This window comes from Hemitrygon akajei, chromosome 1, assembly GCF_048418815.1.
Source record: "Hemitrygon akajei chromosome 1, sHemAka1.3, whole genome shotgun sequence".
Lineage (NCBI taxonomy): Eukaryota > Metazoa > Chordata > Chondrichthyes > Myliobatiformes > Dasyatidae > Hemitrygon > Hemitrygon akajei.
In genome coordinates, this window is record NC_133124.1 from 114,983,442 (window position 1) to 115,005,469 (window position 22,028).

At 39.8% G+C, this 22,028-nt stretch overlaps 1 protein-coding gene across 2 annotated transcripts in view; it reads left to right on the forward strand.

Annotated features, from left to right (window-relative positions):
• fam91a1 (family with sequence similarity 91 member A1) overlaps positions 1-22,028 on the forward strand; it is an 80,012-nt gene that overhangs the window by 8,468 nt on the left and 49,516 nt on the right. For both annotated transcript variants that reach the window (XM_073050472.1, XM_073050464.1), the window contains exons 2-9: positions 2,199-2,283; positions 5,147-5,298; positions 6,935-6,992; positions 9,072-9,139; positions 9,770-9,883; positions 12,768-12,858; positions 13,810-13,872; positions 19,752-19,858. In XM_073050472.1, coding sequence (XP_072906573.1) covers positions 2,199-2,283; positions 5,147-5,298; positions 6,935-6,992; positions 9,072-9,139; positions 9,770-9,883; positions 12,768-12,858; positions 13,810-13,872; positions 19,752-19,858 — 738 coding nt within the window. The remainder of the gene's footprint in view (positions 1-2,198; positions 2,284-5,146; positions 5,299-6,934; positions 6,993-9,071; positions 9,140-9,769; positions 9,884-12,767; positions 12,859-13,809; positions 13,873-19,751; positions 19,859-22,028) is intronic.

The following is a 22,028-nucleotide window of genomic DNA, read 5'->3' on the forward strand; positions in this document are numbered from 1 at the left end:
TAAAAAGAATTGGGAGAAAGCAATTGTGTGTTGGTGCCTTGGTGAGCGTTCATATGTAGTTCAAACTCCTTCTGAGATCTACTGACGTAATCGCACACATCTATGAAAGTCAGCTGAGGAACCGCCTGTAAAAAGCTAATCACACATGAACAGGCAAAGTCAGGTCAAACAACTGAGATCAATGACCATAGTGTGCCTACCGCGTCAAATGCACACAAACAAACACTAACAGAGGCTAATGACACACACAAACACTAACACAAATGTTGAAACATGCAAATAACAAACAACAGGACTCGGACAAAACAGTAAAAACTCGTTTTGGCCGCACAGTGAAAAGGCCACAATATCTAGAAGACTTTGTCCCACATTGAATAATTGCATGAACAATTGAACAATAAGTCTGTGACACTATTTGGCATTTTAATGTCATGTTTATACTCAAAGAAGGACCATGTCCTATTTGAGGTTGTGTAGTTTGTAGTTTGAAGTTAAATTTTAGTATGTTTTATATTTTGTATATATGCTCATACAAATGGAAATAATGAGTGATATGCATTTGTGACAGGCTTAAGAGACATAAGGCATAATTAATGAATGCTTTGAAAGTTAATTCCATGAAAACATACTGGAAAGTAGACTCCAGAGAAATTGAGTTTAATTGTTAATACAATTGTTCCTTTTCTTTGTTTTGATAAAAAGGGGGATGTTATGATATACTTGTCCATGTACTCGTGAGTAGATGATTAAAGTTGGTGTGTATGCGCTGTTGCTTTTATCTGAAATATCTGTCTGGAAACAGGGGCTACTGCATTGGATCGAAGTAAGCTACAGAGAGTTGTAAACTTAGTCAGCTCCATCATGAGCACTAGCCTTTGTAGTATCCAGGATATCTTCAAGGAGCGATACCTCAAAAATGGTGTCCATCATTAGGAAACCTGATCACCCAGGTCATGCAGTGTTCTCATTGCTACCATCAGGATGAAAGTACAAGAGCCTGAACACACACACTCAATAATTCAAGAACAACTTCTTCCCTCTCTGCCATCCAATTTCTGAATGGACATTGAACCCATGAACAGTACCTCACTACTTTTTTATTTCTATTTTTGCACTGTTTATTTAATTTAACTATTTGATATGTATATATTGTAATTCAACCTTTTACATTATTATGTATTACAATTTACTTATGCTGCAAATTTTAACAAATTTCATGACATAGGCTGGTGATGTTAAATCTGATTCTGATTTTTTGTGGTACCTGTGTGTTTAATTCAGTCATAAATTTGGTCCTCTTCAAATTGTTTATTGATAGCCTGCTCTTCATCCATCTACTGTATTTATTGGTTCCTGATTTTTGATGATATTGGTTAAGAGGTAAATATTGGCTGGGACTGAAAGGGAAAAGCTTACATGTTCTTCTTTTGAAGAAGTGCCACAAATCTTTTGTCCAGTTAAGATCATCCACAACACCTTGTTTTAAAACCTTGTCGGAAGGATAGTCCCGCCAAAAATGCCCCATTCCTTCAGTCCAGGACTGTAGTCTTAACCTAGTTTTGATATTTAATTTCTAGAATACAAATTGAATCCAAAACGTTAATCAGGGTTAGAGTGCAAATTCATCCAGTACTGTACTTTTTCCTTTAGATTATTTTGGTACGGTGAATAGATCAAAAGTACAACATAAATCTTCAAAATCAAGTTATGATTCTGCATCAGATGACCCATAATTTAATCTGTAAGGAAGTGCCTTATAATTATTTGTCATCGGGAAGTTGTGTATAGTTAGCTGTGAAACAGTAGGTAACAATCCTGCCTCTTGCATCTGAAGATTCAGTTTTTAATCTCCAATTCAGAATCGGGCATTGTCACTGACAGGGTTCTCAGTGATGACTGCCATCTCCTTGAGGCGCCACCTCTTGAAGATGTCCTCGATTCATCTGCCATCACTTTCTTAGATGCTATTGGTTGAATCAAGGCCACATCTGTTTCCTTAGACAGAGTAAAGGATCTTTACAGTGTACTTAAAAGAACAAGAAGTCCTGTGTTGTCAATATTGAGCTTTCAACATGATTAATTCTTTATTTGATGATATTTGTGCAAAAAAATTTCTTAAGATCTATATTTGCTTTTAAGGAATTTGCTTCTTTATGCTAATACTGTTATCAGTTCTGATAATTAATTTTTTTTTGCAGAGCCTTGGGAACTCTCAGCGCGAGTATGAGAAACAGGTCCTGCTCTACAGCATCCGCAATCAACTGCGATATAGAACTAACTTGGGTAAGCAGAACAATAAGTTCACTGAAGTCTGACCTACAATATTATAAACTGTATGTGCTTCAGTATCAAGCCCTTACTGTCAAGGCAAATGGGAAGTTGTAAATCTTTCGGAACTTGCCCACTGTACCAGAATTATGTACTATTTAATAGGGAACAGCCTTGGCGTACTTACCAGTCTAAATACATCAGAGGATTAAATTTACCTTTTTATAGGGTTTCTTTAGGTAACCCGTTCACTGGGCTTGTATGCAAACTTGGCTTGTTAGCCGACTATAACAGCCAAGGGACTCGGCGGTGAGAAGGCCACCTTTCATAAACGATATATGTCTAGGGTTGGTATGACTTGTGGTTCAACCAAGCAGGAATGCTGTGATGTTCTGATGAAAGAAACCTTGATTTGAGAGAATGCTATGTAAATCTGCCCATATACAATTGTTGGTCGGCAAGAAATAACAGATTGTACACTGCACAAAATTATAAAGAAAGTATATTTACTAACCGGCTTTATCGAACAGTTAGTAGGAAAGAAAAAGGAAGAGAAAGGGCCCATTACAGTTTAACCAGTCCAAATGTACACATAAAGTTGGAGCTTATCCTGGAGTTGTCCTTTTACTTAGACCCTCGTTCTGCATGAAAGCACACACTGGATTCCGAACTTGGCTTGAAATCCATCTCAAACAAAAGGACTCTCTCGGGAGTATTGGCCCTTCCTCCTTGGAGACATTCATCTGCACAAAGCACTTTGTGCATCAGGGACTCTGCTTCCCACAGCATTGTCAGCCTTCTTCCCTCCTGTCTTCTCCACTGCTCCTGCCAAAAAAGACCCCGAATCAGACTGCTGTCTGTCACAAATCTATCTCCGCACTGCTCTCTGGAACTTTCTCCTGATTTTGCTATCCTGAATGGCTGATACAACATTCCTAGGTCAAGCAGCAGGGTTTCTTATCTCTAGCCAAAACCAAAACATTCTACCAGCAGGACACATTGCTTTTGCTGAAACTGCTAAAATGAAATATCTACAGCATGGGGGTAGAAATCTTAACCAAGGCATTACATTTACTTTAAGCACAAATTGGTTTGGTAGAAACTGTCCTAAATTATTTGGTCAAAAGATAATTTCCACAATAAACTCTTGGATTACGCATCCTGATTTCCAGTGTCTCCAACTACCTGAGGTTTGAGCTCTGGAATTCCATGTCCTGTAAATGTTGCTTAAAACCTAAGCAGCCACATTCACCATCTCCATTGCCTCTCTTGTTCTCTTGATCTACCCTTCAGCTACACACCTATCCCTCTAAGTGGTATGATAGTGTAGTGGTTAGCACAATTGCTTTACTGTGCCAGTGATCAGAGTTCAATTTCACCTACTCTGTCTGGAGCTTTGTACGTTCTCTCCTTGACTTTGTGGGTTTCTTCCAGGTGCTTTGGGTTCCTTCCACATTAGAAGATGTATGGTTAGTTTTATTGTTTGGAAATTTGGGCTTGTTATGTTGGCATTGGAAGCAAAGCGACACGTGGGGGAAAGACACAATCCTTACTGATTTGATGTAAATAGAGTATTTCACTGTATGTGTCAGTGTACATGTGACAAATAAAGTTAATTTTTATCTTTAGTCTTTATCACTGGTTCATCATCTCCCCTCTATGCCATGGTTCATGATCCCCTCTCATCTTCTTCAGCCTTGTGTCATTCCCACCTCTGCCACCTGCCTATCAATCCCCATCACCTGGATCCACCTGCCAGGTTTTATCTCATCCGGTTTCCTCTTCCCACCCTGACTGTCCATTTTCCTCCATGGATGTTTTTTGAGAAGACTAGAATATAAAAGCAAGGATGTAATGTTGAGGCTTTATAGAGCATTGTTGAGGCCTCACAGAGTATTGTGAGTAGTTTTGGGCCTCTTATCTAAGAAAAGATGTACCAATGTTGGAGAGGGTTCAAAGTCAGTTCATGAAAATGGTTCTGGGATTGAATGGCTTGAAATATGAGGAGTATTTGATGGCTGTGGGCCTGTATTCACTGGAATTCAGAAGAATGAGGTGGAATCTCATAGAAATCTATTGAATGTTGAAAGGCTTCAATAGAGTGGCTGCGGTGAGGACGTTTCCAATGGTGTGGGAGCCTAGGATGAGAGGACTGCCTCAGAATTGAGGTGCTTCCACTTAGAACATAAAATGAGGAGGAATTTCTTTAACAAGAGAAAATCTGCAGATGCTGGAAATCCGAGCAGCACACACAAAATGCTGGAGGAACTCAGCAGGCCTGGCAGCATATATGGGGAAAAAATTACAGTTGACATTTTGGGCCGAATCCCTTCAGCAGGCTAAAGGAATTTCTTTAGCCAGAGAGTGGTGAATCTGTATAATTCATTGCCACAGGCCATGTCATTGGGTACATTTAAGGCAGAGGTTGATGGATTCTTGATTGGTCAGGACATGAAGGGTTATGAAAAAAAGGCAGGAGATTGGGGCTGAGAGGAAAATTGGTCAGTCATGATGAAATGGTGGAGCAGACTCGATGGGCCAAATGGCTGAACTCTGCTCCTATCTTATGGTCTTGTGGTTTTATGTTAGCTGACCTGCTGTGTTCCTCTACCTTTGTGTGTTGTTACCATTGAAACTTCACTGTGTTGAAACATGAATCTAGATCCTTGTGTGTGACCTGCCCAGCATTTGCTTCATACAATTTGGATTTACAACATGGATGGTGTTTAACATTTGGCATGTTTAAATTATTATATCTGTTGTTTTCATGTATTGATCTGTAAAAAAAAAAAACAAAACTATTAAGGCAAATGGTGGTGCTTCTAATTTGTATGCCTTGCTGACTTTTTTTTAAATTTCAACCTATCCACATCCTCAGTTAGATACATCAAGAAAGAGGAACGCAAATACTATGAAGAGCTATTTAAGTATAGCAGAGAACATCTCATGTTGTATCCATACCATTTATCTGACATAATGGTGAAAGGATTGCGGGTCACACCTTTTTCCTATTATATAGGAATTATGGAGGTGAGTTTAAGAATTCAATAATTTCAAGCTGTCAGTCAGAAGTCTTAACCTGTAAGATTGCACTCTGAGATCTGTGGTTCCATTGTTCATTCATTTGTGGATATTTGTTTTAGTGATGCAAGCCTGTATCCTTCAGGATTCCAGAACTTACATTCATTGGAGTGCAGATTTCTAACCAAATAGCATTGATTGGTTGGCATGAGCAAAGAGCTAACTGTAGGCTGTAGTGCCTCTTCTGTGCTCTATTACCCAATGTTTTGCACAGAATTCAGAGCACACAAAATAGACAATTTCCGTGCTGTGTTTGTGCTGCATTTGAGCTTCCTCCCAACTCTTATCCTAAGCTTGTTATTGCAAATGTAACTTTGTATGTAACCTTATAAATATGTGTAGTTACCCCTCACCATTAGTGTTTTCTCTCATTATACAACTACCTCCGAGTTGAATTGAATTGACTTTATTGCTTACATCTTTCACGTACATGAAGAGTAAAAATCTTTGTCTCCGTCTAAATGTGCAATTTATAGTAATTTGTAATAAATAGTATGTACAACAGGACAGTCAATGTAGCATTGAAATTCATTTGTATCATCGTGAATTAATCAGTCTGATGGCCTGGTGGAAGAAGCTGTCCCGGAGCCTGTTGGTCCTGGCTTTTATGCTGTGGTACTGTTTCCCAGATGACAGCAGCTGGAACAGTTTGTGGTTGGGGAGACTCGGGTCTCCAATGATCCTTCATGCCCCTTTTTACAAACCCTGTGAAATGTCCTGAATAGTGGAAAGTTCACATCTACAGATGCTTTAGGCTGTCCACACTACTCCCTACAGGGTTCTGCGATTAAAGGAGGTACAGTTCCCATACCAGGCAGCGATGCAGCCAGTCAGGATGCTCTCAATTGTGCCCTTGTAGAAGGTTCTTAGGATTTGGGGTCCCATACCAAACTTCTTCAACCATCTGAGGTGAAAGAGGTGCTGTTTCACCACATAGCTGGTATGTACAGAACACGTGAGATCATCAGTGATGTGGATGCCGAGGAACTTGAAGCTGTTCACCCTCTCAACCCCAGATCCATTGATGTCAATAGGAATTAGTCTGTCTGCATTCCTCCTGTAGTTCACAACCAGCTCCTTTGTTTTTGTGACATTGAGGGAGAGGTTGTTTTCTTGACACCACCATGTCAGCGTAATGACTTCTTCTCTGTAAACTGTCTTGTTATTTGAGATTAGGCCAATCAATGTAGTATCATCAGCAAATTTAATTAGCAGATTGGAGCTATGGGTGGCAACACAGTTATGGGTATGCAGAGAGTAAATGAGTCCAATACTCCATAGAGAAAAGTTCTGAAGTTAAGGTGGATGAAAAGCTGTTAATGGTACTTTGTTAATTTCAGTTTTTAGATGCAGGAAGAAACAATTAGTTTTGGATTATAAATATACTCTGTAGCACCAGCTAAAGCACTTTTAAACTTGGCCATTGTGTCCAAAGCTGGTAAGTTACTGTGTGCGTCATTCCTTGTGAGCTAGCTGACATCTCCCAGTAGATTTGTAATTTAGGAACAGGATCTCTGTAGTTTTGGACTGTAATGCAGTACCAGAGACTACGTATAATTCAATTTTGTATTTTTTTTCCTTTTAGGATATCATGAACAGTGAAAAAAGTTATGATTCGCTACCTAACTTCACAGCTGCTGATTGTAAGTCTTTTGGTGGTGGAGTTAAACCATCTGTCAGAAGGGCAAGTGTTTTTAACTGTTAGTTTAGAAGAATACTTCCCATAAACAACAAATGTGAGAGTGGGACTTGGTGTAAGTTAGAACACATGCAGCAGAATTTAGATAATTAAACTTTAAAGATGAGAATCAGCACTCAGTATTCTGCAGTCAAAGATGGTGTGTCAATGACTGAAAATTGATTTTGAGAAATAAATATATTTGAAATAGTTATTGTTTTAAAAACAAAAAAAAAACTATGTGCCAGGAGATAATCAAAGTACTGCAGAATATACTCTGCTGCAGCAGTCACAATAGTTATAACAGTTTATGCCATATACTCACATGAATGTTATAACTATGTGAATATAAAATTTGGAACTTTTTGAGGCTATTTCAGAATTTGACTAAACCCATCCTCTATAGAGATGTGGTCATATTTAGCCATTATATTCAAATATGTAGTTTAAGACTCAAAGTATGCCATTAGTTATGTTATTAGTTTCAGTATTGTGTTGTGCAAACACCTCTTTATAACCTAAGATTTATGCTTTCCTAATAATGGCTTCAGACAAACTCAGTTTCCTACGGAGCCATTATTGATTCCAGTACAGTCGGCCCTCCTCATCCGCAGATTCCGTATGCGCAGATTGAACCAACCACAGATCGGGAAAACCCGGAAGTTCTCTCTCCAGCACTCGTTGCTTGAGCATGTACAGACTATTTTTTCTTGTCATTATTCCCTAAACAATACAGTATAACAACTATTTACATAGCATTTACATTGTATTAGGTATTATAAGTAATCTAGAAATGACTTAAAAGTACAGGCAGTCCCCGGGTTATGAATGAGTTCAGTTCTTGAGTCCGTCTTTAAGTTGGATTTGAAGTTGGAACAGGTACATCCGGTATTATTTAGCGTCAGTCAAACATTTTTCTTAGTATATAGTACATATTTTACCTTTCTGTGCTTAACACTTAAGAAACATACGTATTTCAATAATTTAACCACTGTGTTGCTTAGTAATAATTGTAGCTTTCATCAGGGGCAGGGCCTTTCACACTCTCCATTAAAATTGTTCCGATCGTTGACCGACTGTAGCCTAACGCTTTTCCAATGACCGATGGCATTTCACCTCTTTCCAGTCGCTTTATTACTTCCACCTTATTTTCAATCGTGATCGTGATTATTTTCGTGAACAGAAACAGTGTGGATTCAGAGCTGCACCACCAGGTCCTAATGTCCACCGCACGGAGACTTGTTAAATAAAGTCCGGGGTTCCGCTGGGTCCTAAAGACCACCGCACTGATACATGTTAAATAAGGGACTTGAGCATCCCCGAATTTTGGTATCCGTGGAGGGTCCTGGAACCAATCCCCCGCGGATAAGGAGGGCCGACTGTATAATTTTGGTATTCGCGGGGTGTCCTAGAACCAATCCCCCGCAGATAAGGAGGGCTGACTGTATAATTTTGGTATCCGTGGGGGGTCCTGGAAGCAGTCTCCCATGGATAAGGAAGGCCGACTGTACTTTAAACTTTAAACGTCTTGAGCACAAGAGTCCACCTCCAAAATATCTCTGGCTCTTTAAGCATCTCTCTAATACCTCATTCTTCAATAAGCTGTTTGTCACATTAAGTAGCTCAGTTTAAAACTGCCTTATGTGTTTAATGATCTTTTGACATGCTGAAATTACTGTAGATGTGCATATTTTGGTTTCAAAAATGTGACTTATGTTTTTGCAGCTGTTTTAATAAAATTTAGGCTTTTGAATAACTAGTATAATCTACCTCTTTATGACCTTGCACCTTATTGTCTACCTGCACTGTAGTTTCACTCACTGTAACATTCTATATTGTGTTACTGTTTTATCATGTACTTCCTCAACACACTGTTGAAATGAATTAATCTGAATGGTATGCTGGACAAGTTTTCATTGTACCTTAGTACATGTGACAATTTACCAAAATCTGCCTGAAATGAGAAAGAGAGCAGAGCTAAATCTTGAAGGTACTTTAAACATTTTAAACACTATTAATTGACATGGATTTTCTTTTCATCTAGGTCTAAGGCTTCTGGGAATTGGAAGGAACCAGTATATTGACCTCATGAATCAGTGTAGATCATCAAAAGTAAGTTCCATTGTAATTTGAAGGATTTTTTGTTGGTTTTGATTCTCTGTAAAGTTCCATTCCCACCCTCTCTCTTCTCCCCCTCCCCCCCCCAATTATTGAGTGGATGGTGATCAGGTGCAGAGTACAAGTGTAGTGTTGAGCTGTTTATAATGTGCTGGGTTCATTTCACATTAGTACAAAACTTAAATTTTGTATAGTGTTTATGTTGCTGGGTCAGTGATCAGCAATCTGAACTGCTGATCCAGAGCTGTTGCCTGACCTGAGAATTTCATATGAGATCTCCTATAATTCATAGGAGATCTCCTGTGAATATTTTTCCCCAGGAGGGTGCAGCAAGCAGATTTCTTGGCAGTCTCTGGGGAGTCTGCACTGGCCTAATTGATTCCACAAGAAATCCAGGAGTCCAAAGCTGATAACAAAAGCAAAATGCTGTACCCCAGACTGTGTTTGGACTGCCAAGTTAAGAGTGTAAAAGCTAGCAGGCCATAGTGGATCAACTGTCGTCTCAGCAGAATGTTGAGGCCAGTACTTTTAATGTGTAAATGTGTATAATTAATTTGCTTGAGGGAAATGACATTTGGTAATGGTATTTAATTCACTGATTGCATTGAAGAAATATTATTACAGAAATTTTTCAGGAGGAAAACTGCTCGAGATTTGCTACCAGTGAAGCCTGTAGAGATTACTATTGAGCCGTGGTGGGTGGTTCAGGCTGGTTTCATCACAGAGGATGATATCAAGGTAAGAGAAAGTTAAGCATATAAAAGTAATGATGGCAAAAGTGGAGTTTGTGGCCAAGATGTATTAGATTTGTATTAATGGTTGAACACACGATGTTGACTAAAATCCAATATAACATTGAGATAAGTTACTTTTGTAGGACATAATATGGAGAAATACTGGACATTTTTAGTTTTAGAGATACAGCATAGCAACAAGCCCTTCCAGCCCAACGAGCCTGCACTGCCCATTTACACCCACGTGTCCAATTAACCTACTATCCCATATATTTATGGAAATGTGAGGAAAGCCCACGCAGTCACAGGGGAACATAAAAACTCCTTACAGACAGCAGTGGGAATTGACCCTGTGTCGTTAGCATAGTCAAATCAACTTTTATTGTCATTTTGACCATAACTGCTGGTACGGTACATAGTAAAAATGAGACAATTTTTTTCAGGACCATGGTGTTACATGACACAGTACAAAAAACTAGACTGAACTACGTAATTAAAAAAAAAACACAGAGAAAGCTACACTAGACTACAGACCTACACTGGACTGCATAAAGTGCACAAAAACAGTGCAGGCATTACAATAAATAATAAACAGGACAGTAGGGCAAGGTGTCAGTCCAGGCTTCGGGTATGGAGGAGTCTGATAGCTTGGGGGAAGAAACTGTTACATAGTCTGGTCGTGAGAGCCTGAATGCTTCGGATCCTTTTCCCAGACAGCAGGAGGAAGAAGAGATTGTATGAGGGGTGCATGGGGTCCTTCATATTGCTGTTTCCTTTGCGGATGCAGCGTGTAGTGTAAATGTCCATGATGGCAGGAAGAGATCTTCTCAGCTGACCTCACTATCCACTGCAGGGTCTTGCGATCCAAGATGGTGCAATTTCCGAACCAGGCAGTGATGCAGCTGCTCAGGATGCTCTCAATACAACCCCTGTAGAATGTGATGAGGATGGGGGGGTGGGGGGTGGACTTTCCTCAGCCTTCGCAAAAAGTAGAGATGCTGTTGGGCTTTCTTTGCTATGGAGCTGGTGTTGAAGGACCAGGTGAGATTCTCCGTCAGGTAAACACCAAGAAATTTGGTGCTCTTTACGATCTCTACTGAGGAGCCGTCGATGTTCAGCGGGGAGTGGTTGCTCCGTGCCCTCTTGAAGTCAACAACCATCTCTTTTGTTTTGTTCACATTCAGAGACAGGTTGTTGGCTGTGCACCAATCCATTAGCCGCTGCACCTCCTCTCTGTAAGCTGACTCGTCGTTCTTACTGATGAGACCCACCACAGTCGTGTCATCGGTGAACTCGATGATATGGTTCGAGCTGTGTGTTGCAGCACAGTCGTGGGTCAGCAGAGTGAACAGCAGTGGACTGAGCACGCAACCCTGGGGAGCCCCCGTGCTCAGTGTGATGGTGTTGGAGATGCTGCTCCCGATCCGGACTGACTGAAGTCTCCCAGTCAGGAAGTCTAGGATCCAGTTGCAGAGGGAGGTGTTCAGGCCCAGTAGGCTCAGCTTTCCAATCAGTTTCTGAGGGATGATTGTGTTGAATGCTGAACTGAAGTCTATGAACAGCATCCGAACGTATGTGTCTTTTTTGTCCAGGTGGGTTAGGGCCAGGTGGAGGGTGGTGGCAATGGCGTCATCTGTTGAGTGGTTGGGATGGTACGCAAACTGCAGGGGTCCAGTGAGGTGGGCAGCAGGGTCTTGATATGCCTCATGACGAGCCTCTCGAAACACTTCATGATGATGGATGTAAGTGCAACGGGACGGTAGTCATTTAGGCAGGACACTGAAGCTTTGCCCCTCTGATGGCTCGGGACAGTTTGGCCCTTGCTGTTGTTAGAGCTGCCTTGTTGCCTGTTCTGAAGGTGGAGTCGCGGGACCTCAGCAGCGCACGCACCTCTGCGGTCATCCATGGCTTCTGGTTGGCACGTATAGTGATGGTCTTGGACAGAGTAACATCATCAATGCACTTGCTGATGTAGCTGGTCACTGATGCTGTGTACACCTCTAAGTTGGTAGAGTCGCCATCAGTTGCAGCATAGTAATAGTGTAATGCTGCCCTATATGTACTGGATATGTAGGGACTGTCCTGAATATGTCTAGATGTGTGAGATTGGTGAGAGGAGTTGAGATCCATAATCTAGGAAGTGATGATAGATTAATTAAAATTATTAACTAAAAGCACAGGGATTTGGGCCTGTGAGAATAGATGTGGGTGAAGGAGGAATTACAGAGTCATATAGCACAGAATTAGGCCTTTGGGCCCAACATGTCCACCCCAACTAAGATTTACATCTAAGTTAGTCCAATTTGCCCATATTGGTATGTTTAACCCATATCACTATAAACATTCCTTATCCACTTACCTGTCCAATTGCTTTCTGAATGTTACTAAACCTGCTTTAACCATTTCTTCTGAGAATCAGTCAGCATCAATGGAGGCAGTGAAGTAAATTAAGTTTTTCAAAAGATCAAGGATGAAACAGCAGACGTATTTGTGGGATGTCTTAGCAAAACACAATTGGGTACTAAAGTAAGAAGGAGAAAAAAACTGAGCAGTTGGGTTGAAGATGGAGTTTTGAGGTTAAGAGCTTTGAATTTGAAGCTGTGAGCTTTGAGGGCAAGATCTTAATGGTCAAATGTGCAGAAGGTCATCAGACACATTGAAATGTCACCAAGTGTTTGATCAGGAGTGAATTGAAGCATATTTCAAGCTCTGAAAACTTAGATTATAGATAGATCTGTGTAAGTTTGAGAGTGTTTTTCTGAGCCCTAAGAATATGGCTAACCTATAACTTGGCACAACTTACTGGCAAGTTTGTAGTCTTTTTTTAAAAGTTGTCTATTTTATGATTCTCACCTGAATACTGAATAAAAATTGCCTTATTTTTCTAGCTTTGCTCTGGACCTGAAAAGAGTTGCATTGATAAAATTATTGATTCGGGACCTCAATTGGTTGGAGTATTGGAACACAATGTGGTTCTTGGTGAGTACATTCTTTTGTAACGTTATCACTAAAAAAAACTTGCTGAATCCTGAAACTATCTTTGCGATCAATAGCTTAGTTAACTGCATGTTGACAGAACATGTGGCAAGTAGATTTCAGCAAAGATCAGTACAAGGTTGCTCAATTGGCGTAACAAAGACTAGATCTGAGTATTTATTAAACTTGAGGAGGCCATGTGATTCCTTCACCTTTGACATACATCAAAACCATTGTAACCCACCTTCCTAAATTCTACTTCATCCTTGTGTATTGCTGTCCTTTGCATTCAAACATCATATCATCCTTATTCTGGAATATATTAGTCTCATGTCTCCCATCCCTTTGGAGTAGAATTCTGAAGATGTGCAATGACAATTGAACATTTTCTTCTTCTTGATCTGAAATGGCTAATCTTGTCCTCAGCTGTAGACTCTCTTTTTAATATTTAGCTGATGATGGGAGTGGGGGGAATCCAACTAATTACTTGAGTATGTTCTTGTTTTCATTACCAGGTTGATAAAAGGTCTTTGGTACTTTAATTGCAAGAACCCTGTGAGGAAATAGTGTGAGCTCTTATTAGTAAATATTTACTAACATAATATAAAATAATACCCTTTCTTTGATTTTATTGTGCTTCACCTAAATCATTTAAAGTTGGAAACAACAGGACATAGTGAAAGGTCATAATAAATTCATTAGGAAAAGCTTTTGAGATTGGGGCAATGGCAGATGGTGGGAAAGAGCTGTTTATTCTGGCTGTATCTAACAAGATTCTTAAAAGGATGGGTACATCTCTATTTCTCAGTATTAAGACACTTGTTTTTAAGTTTTTAAAGACAGTCATTAAATTAAACCAGTGAATTTGAGTTGGAAAATTTGTACATTTGTTTTTGAGGCAAGATAAATCAAACAATTGCTGTCTGTAATTGATAGCTTGCTTTTTACTTGCAGGTTTGTATAACAAAGGCTTCATTTACCTTGATGTACCAATATCTGATGACAGCTGCATTGCAGGTGAGCATTTTGCTTCAAGCGAGCCTTTAGTAACACTACTCTGGTGAACTTTACAAAGTAGCATGTGATCTAACTGGCTTTATGAATTAATCAAACCTTTTATATAGATTATTTTAATAGCATTTTAAACTAGGGTTATTCTCCTCAGTCAAAAGATTAAGGTGAAATACGGAAAAAGTCTTTTTCATTTAAATTTCCACCTTTCAAATTGTTGATACTTTGATGTAGAGTAAATAATTTGCTTCCTTCTGTGGCCATATATACATACATATACATATGTGTGTGTGTGTGTATGTATATATATACACACACACTGGCAAAAGAAATTGTTTTCATCCAGAATGTGTAACTGAGGGGAAGATTCAATATTAACTCTCAAAAGGGAGTTTGATAAATGTTGGAAAGTCTTGTAGGATTGTACATGGAATCACTCTTTCAAAGAGTGAACGTATTGACCATATGGTCTCCTTCTGTACTACATTATTCTGTGACTCATCTTTGCCACTAGATTATCAAGTTTAAAGTTTCCCAATACAGGTTTCCCCTGCTATCTGAAGGTAGAGCATTTCTATGAAATGGTTCGTAAGCCGGAATGTCGTAAAATGAATAAGCAATTACCATTTATTTATATGGAAAAAATCTGTGAGCATTCGCAGACCCAAAAAAAACCCTGCAAATTCATGCCAGGCAACACATAAAACCTAAAATAACAGTAACATATAGTAAAAGCAGGAACAAAATGTTAAATACACAGCCTATATAAAGTAGCAATACTTTTCTGCAATCATTGCAGCACTGTCTAGCATAGCGTATAGTCTCACTACGTAGCAGAAGCAGACTTTCCAATAACCTATGAGGCTGCCAAATCATATGAAATAACACATAAAAATACACAGCCTATATAAAGTAGAAATAATGTATGTACAGTGTAGTTTCACTTACTGGAATTGGGAAGACACTGAGCACACTGATGGTGTGTTGGGCTGAGTTGTCAGAGGTTGGGGTGGTTGGCAATTTTTTCCAATAAATTGCAGTTTCGTCAAAGTTAAACACTTATACAAATAACCACCTTCTGTAATTATTTTCTTCAGTTCTGCTGGGAACTTTTCGGCAGCTTCAGCATCAGCCGAAGCACTCTGTCCAGTAAACTTTAATCTCACCTTGGAAACTGATCAAACCACCCATGACTACCTTTAAATTCCACTTTCGCAACACTTTCATCACCATCGTCCAGTGCTTTTTGTTTCAGCTTGTTAAAAAGACTGACTGATTTCTCCTTAAGTATGAGATAACTTAATGGAACACCACGCTTTGTACACCCATCAATCCACTCAAGCATTGGACTTTCCATTTTATCCATTATTGGATACCGACCACTTTGCTACGAGCAGAACCAACAGTAACATCGACAGCTTTCAAGATTCTTTCTCTCTGCATATAAATAGTGCGAATGGTTCAACGCGCGGACAATGTCCTTATTTTGTTCACCACGATCAAAACGCTTAATTATGTCTAGTTTTACGCTAAGTGTAACACCCTTACAAGCTCTTTTAGGCTTTTCCAATATCATAGAACTCATCTTGCTAATGGATGCACAAAATAAATCGACAAAGCACAGATGCTCAGAGGCACGTGTTTAAGCAATGCCGGCTAGAATGCAGTTCCAGGGGAGGAGCTTGGCTGCTTGGGGCACGTGCTGCCTTTTTTTGTAACAATGAAAACACCTTCTGTTAGTGAAAGCAGGTAACTAATGTAGGTCTTTCGTAACAGTGAGGTGTCGTAAAGCAAACGTTCGAAAAGTGGGATCCACGTGTTGTTTGAATTAGAATCGTTCTTTGGAAGTCTGTGACTTAATGTTGAAGAGATCCTAGGGTTAATATCCCTTTTACTAAAGTCTTTCCAATGGGCAATTTGAACACTTAATAAAGATGGTGACAACTTTGCTGACCATAAAGGTTCTTAATTTGCATACGACTTCAGTAGCAGTCCTTGTTTTAAATGTATGCATAAATCATTTGCCTTGCATCAGAGGGTAGGTAACTCAAATCTCACTTCAGTGCTGGAGTTCAGAGCTTAAGGTCATACTTAAGTGCTGTACTGAAAAAGTTGCACTCTGTTGAAATACTTGTAGAAAATCATTTGACTTAAAATGCAGTTTTATTGAGGCAACATCGCAATATGAAATATATGTGGATATGAAAGATCACAGAATACTGCTCGAAGATGAACAGGGAATTCATGTGCAGTCCTTTTATTTTGGCCCAATGGGACGACTGCCAATCAGTAAAATCATAGCTGATCTCGCTGTGGCTTCATCTTCACAAACCTTAATTCCCCTACTGTACAAAAATCTACTTAACTGTCTTTTAAATATATTTAAAAAGGTATCTCTACTGCTTCCCTGGCAGAGAATTCCACAGATTCACCAATTTGAGAAGAGGAGTTCTTTCTCACTTCCGTCCTAAATCTAGTCACCAAAATCTTTAAAAAAAATCTATTCTCTTGTTTCCCCTGGTAGATGACAATAGAAATAATTAGAGGATTAGTGGCACATATAATAAACAAATATTTGATGCATGTGAGAATGGAACAGCGGCTATCATAGAGAACTTTAATTTGTACATTTATTGGGCAAATCAAGTTGTTTGAGGAGGACTTAATAGAATGTATTCATGATAGCTTTCTAGAACAGCATGTTACTAAACTTGCAAGGGAACATACTATCATAGATCTGATCCTGTGCCATGGGGCAGGTAAAATTAATTGTAGTAAAGGATCCTCTTAATGCAACAACTGGGTGGTCACCATCCCTTTTTAGCATGCCCTGTAGCCACTCCAAGACATTCCTGACCCTTGCACCTGGGAGGCAGCACTCCAACCAGGAGACCCATTCGCACTTATAAAAGCTCCCGTCTATTCCCCCTACATGGAATCACCTACTGCTATATCTTTGCCATGCTTTTCCTAGCCACTTACAGTACCATAATTTTGGCTACTCCCTTAACAGTATTTCAAAGTTGTATCTGCTTTGGAGGGAGATGACCACAAGAGATTCCTGCAGTATCTTCCTGCTACTCCACTGCCTGTTGTTCACTCATTCCTCATTTTTTTTTAAGGCTGTAAACTGCATTATGGCCAACTCACCAGATGCATTAACCTCAACATTCTTCGGAGCATCGCAGATGCTCCTGGCCCAGTGCCAGGAGCTGCAGCTGGATGCACTTTCTGCACACACAATCATCATGACTGGCAACCTCCAAGTTCCCACATTGCACAATGATACAGCTCTGAGCTCACCTGCCACGACTGAGAAGATAAGAGGGGGAAAAATAAATTACCTTCACCTTTCCTTAGAGTTACCGAACCTTGTCACCAAAGCATACACTTAGACAATCTTTGAAAATGGCCACTCCACCTTACCATAATAACTTCTTTTTATTGGATGCTATTAATTAGCATTTTGGCCAATCAACTATTAAGTAACAATTTGCCAATGTGCCCCTTCTCCTGTCCTGTTAAGTGAGACTCACCAGCAAGTCCCAAGGAACTTCTTGGTGAATTTCAGCTAATTACAGAGATAATGTTGGGTTGATGAGTTTTCATTCAAACTGAAGAATGTTCTTTAGGTTTTAAGGGGGTGTAAGTGGAGTGAGTTTTAAAAAAAATGAGTTTAGAACAGGTGTGAGAAGTTGCAGTGAAAGATTGTTATTCTCTGGCAGCATGGCGAGTAAACAGACCATCCTGCTGCCCTTGTTGTTAGTGGATGCTCAACCCAAGCATCAGTTTGCAACATGATCACTCACTGTGTCAGGACAATTATAGAACATAGAACAGTATAGTACAGCACAGGTCCTTCAGCCCACGACGTTGTCCAGCCTATAAAGACTACTCCATGATCCGACACTTTACTGCTCCTTTAATTCCTAACTTTCCTGAAATGCCTGCGAAAAATGCTATGGACCTATTTCTCTCCATCAATCCACTAGGTAAAGGTTTAATTTCAATTATCCAAGATAAACTAGCAGCCTTATGACGGGCCCCTGTGGATAAAATTAAAATGGCCTGGGAGCAGGATTTAAATATCTCCTTATCCGAGGAGAGCTGGGACTCAGTTCTCAAATCGGTTAACTCAACCTCTCTTTGTGCTCACCATTGTCTCTTACAGTTTAAGATTGTTCATAGAGCCCATATGTCTAAATCGAAACTATCTCGATTCTACCCTGGCATTAGTCCGCTCTGTGATAAATGCAAGAGGGGCGTGGCCTCTCTCATCCATATGTACTGGCTCTGTCCTAGCGTGGAGAAATTCTGGAAAGATGTCTTCACTACACTATCGGGTATTCTGAATCAGCACCTAGAACCTAACCCCTTAATTGCTCTGTTCGGTTTTTGGGGCGAGACAGATTTATGTCTGGGTCCGACCAAATGCCGAATACTATCCTTTGCCTCTCTCCTGGCGAGACGCTTGATCCTCCTTAGATGGAGAGATGTTGCCCCGCCCACTCATGCGCAATAGCTTAACGACATTATGGCCTGCTTGGACCTCGAAAAAATTCATTATTCAGTTCTCAATTCGGATTTAAAGTTCCATAAGATCTGGAGGCCTTTTATCGAGTACTTTCATAACCTTCCTCTTGACTAGGGTTTTTTTTTCTTTTCGGTCCCTTGCTTTTAGCTCCCTTTTTTTTCTGGTAGTAGGCATTATTATCCTCTGTTGCTAAGTGTATTCACAGTCTGGGAGTTTGACTGTCCGGACTTATACTCTCTATATTGTGTGGTGGTTGGTCTGGAATTGTTGTTTTTTTTCTTGTGTTGTGGGGTTTGGGGAGGACACTAAGCTCACTTGTCTTTAATTTAGGTGCTTTTTTGTTAAATTCTCTTCCTCTGTAGCATATTGTTATTGTATGCTTAAGCTTGCTCTGTATTAATGCTCCTCATTGGGATTTGGGGTTTTTAATTTTGTAAAATGTTTTGAAAAACTAATAAAAAAATTAAAAAAAAAAGACTATTCCATGATCAATCAAAGTCTTCCCTTCTGCATTGTCCGTAACCCTCCATTCTTCTTATAGCAATATGCCTATCTAGATCTCTTAAATGTCCCAATAGTATTAGCTTCTACCACCACCCTCAGCAGTGCATTCCAGGCACCTACCAGTGTCTGTAGAGAAACCTACCTCTGCCATTCTCTCCAAACCTTTCCTCCACGTACCATAGACAGGTGTCCTCTGGTATTGGCCTTTGCCACCCATGGATAAAACCACTGCGTGCCTACTCTAACTATGCCTCTCATAATCTTGCACACCTCTACCAAGCTGCCTCTTATCCTACTATGCTTCAAAGAAAATAGCCCTAGCTTGCTCAACCTTTCTGCAGAAGACATGTTCTTTAATCCAGGCCTCATATTATATCCTTAACCTTTTAGTCTTTAGCAACTGTCCATTCAGCCTTTCTTTTGCTGTCCAGGATCACAATACTTTCAAATGTGCATTCTTTATTCATCCTTGGTGCTGCTGCCTCCTCTAACAAATGTACATTGGGCAATTATATCAACATTAACAAGATTGAACGATGTTAATTTAAAGTAGTCAGGATGCTATTGAGGAGAAAACCTGATGTGTAAATTTGCAGGTATTTTTAAGGGAAAGTTGAATAAATATTTGTGGACATGGATAATCACAGAAAAAATTCCTTACAGTTCATCATTCACTTAATGAAAGGCTATTGATTGGTTTATTGTGAAACTGAGAGCAAGAATAAAGGGAAATTATTATATATGCCTCCTTTGGGAAACATACAGTTTTTTAAATTACTATTTTCAAATTGTGTTTCAGTGAAGTAAGCTTTGAGAAATGGAAAATTTGATTTTTTTTCTCTTTTAGTTCCACCGTTGGAAGGATTTGTGATGAACAGGGTGCAAGGTGATTACTTTGAAACGCTTCTCTACAAGATTTTTGTTTCTATCGATGAACAAACCAATGTTGCAGAGGTAGGGAGGCCTAAACAATAGAAATGTTGTTTAATGTACTTTTTTTGCCAATACAAATAACCAACAACAGAATTTTATCAGGTAGATTTTTGTTACTGAGGCATTATTGTGGAAGTATTGTCTTTCAGATGAGCTGTTGAATAAAAGCTCTTTCTACTCCCTAGGGTGTATGTAAAGAATCTCAGCATGATTTGAATCAAAAAGGGCAATGGCAATGGCTTGCCAGTTTTTTCTTTCACCCCACCTATCTTTATTAAAACAGATACTGCAAGATTTCATCAGTGTTTGTGAAAGTTAGTAAGGAAAAGTTGACAACTAGATTTCTTAATTAACAGCAATGCCAACTATTCAAAAGTGCTTCATGTTACGAAAACCCCGTAACCAGGTAACTTACCAGCAAAGATAGATGGATCAGCTGAGTCTGATGCTACTATTTTCAAACGTTTTATTCAAAAAGGGGCACAAACGTAAGGTTAATACAAACATTCAGATCATATACGTCGTCAATACTCAATCTAAAACACCGGTGTAATAATAATTAATCAGAAATAAGCTCTATAGTTGTCTAGGGGTAATACTGAGTCCAATTGAATATTAAAGTCACTTAGAAATCTACAGTCTTTTCCGTTTGGGAACCGCTGGCATTTCACGTGTTGGAGAGAGAGAGAGCTGGTGAAAGAAAGAACACTTGCCCGTTGTCTTTGCGAAACAATTCCCTGGAATCAGTTGTTAGCTAAAAGCGATTTTCCTTTGGCTTCAGCCACAGATTCCCGATCCGGAATCTGACGCACGTGGCCTCCTAAAAAAAAATGGCTTCCCGCTCCCACGGGAATCGGTATCATGCTTCCTTGGTGTCTCCTTGGTGCGTCTGAGGGTCCTCCCCTCAGACCCGCCTTTATACTTCTTCACGAGATCGCAGGTGTCAATCAAGTTGCAGGTAATGCAATCTCTCTCTCAACCAGCCCACTTTGCCCGAGGGCTTTTCAGGTGGTCTCCATGAGACAATAGTCAAAGTCACTTTTATTCTGCTTCTTGGAAGAACGTGGTTTTTCGCACGTCTCTCTCTCTTGGGTCAGTTGACCCCCCTTAACTAGAGTTCTTGCAATTTTCACAAAGGAGGGGGCCAACGGCATAACACCTCCCCCCATAATGGGTTTTTAACCAGCGGTTAAAAACAGGTTGACACAGGAATTTTTTTTCTTTTTTTTTTTTTTGAATCTACATACTACACAAGCTTTTCTCTTCACAGAGTACTACTGTTATACATTCAAGTCAGTATCTAAACAGGTAACAAGTACAGTGCCCCTTTTCTTTAATACCTTAACCTCATGTGCCCTACTAACGCCTGGTAGCATCAAACTTCAGCTCAATAACCACCTTATTTATTTGCTTTCTTCAGCAACATAACTAAGGAGGTGTGATCTTAGCTTACATACATCTACAAAGGTTCATGCAAAAGACAAATTTTTATGCTACTTTCAAACTTAACAGTCAAGCTTCCACGGGTGTTGTCTTTATTATTCACATACTTTGTCAAAATCCCTTAAAACCGGCTTCTGCTATTTTAAAAATCGCGTCCCCATTAACCCTCGCCTTTTTTCCGGTTAATTCCCTCGTGGCGATCTTGGGCACCCTGGCGAAATAGGCTTTCGCCCGCTCCTTTCATAGGAGTTATTTTATCAGCGTGTTCCAAACTTAGACCACCCAATTCCTTAATTTTAGGCAATTTGTCGTTTTTCTCTTCAGGACCCGTCATGCTATTAGTTTCCAATTTAAGATCCGCAAGCGATCTCGCTTTGTTCAGACAGCATTTCAAATTCTGCCTTTTCACACACACTCTGGAATAACAATAGCGTGTGGGGCCCCTTTACCTTCCAACTCAACCTGTAATTGATTCACAGGCTTTGTGGTACCAAGCCATTGTCTCTGTAGCCTGGTTGCTGCTTTTGATATCAGTCCAGCCTTTAAATTTTCTTCATTCAATTTGGGAACTACACATCCCCCTTTCCCTTGAGTTCCGTGACTAGGTTCAGCACCATGTGTATCCCCATCTTGGACACACTCAAACGGGACATTGGCCTCTTCCAGGTTTTCAATACCCGTACCTTTTTCAAATTCTAACGTCCCCCCCTCCTTCCAGTAACTCTCCAGGCAGCACCCTGTTGGGGAA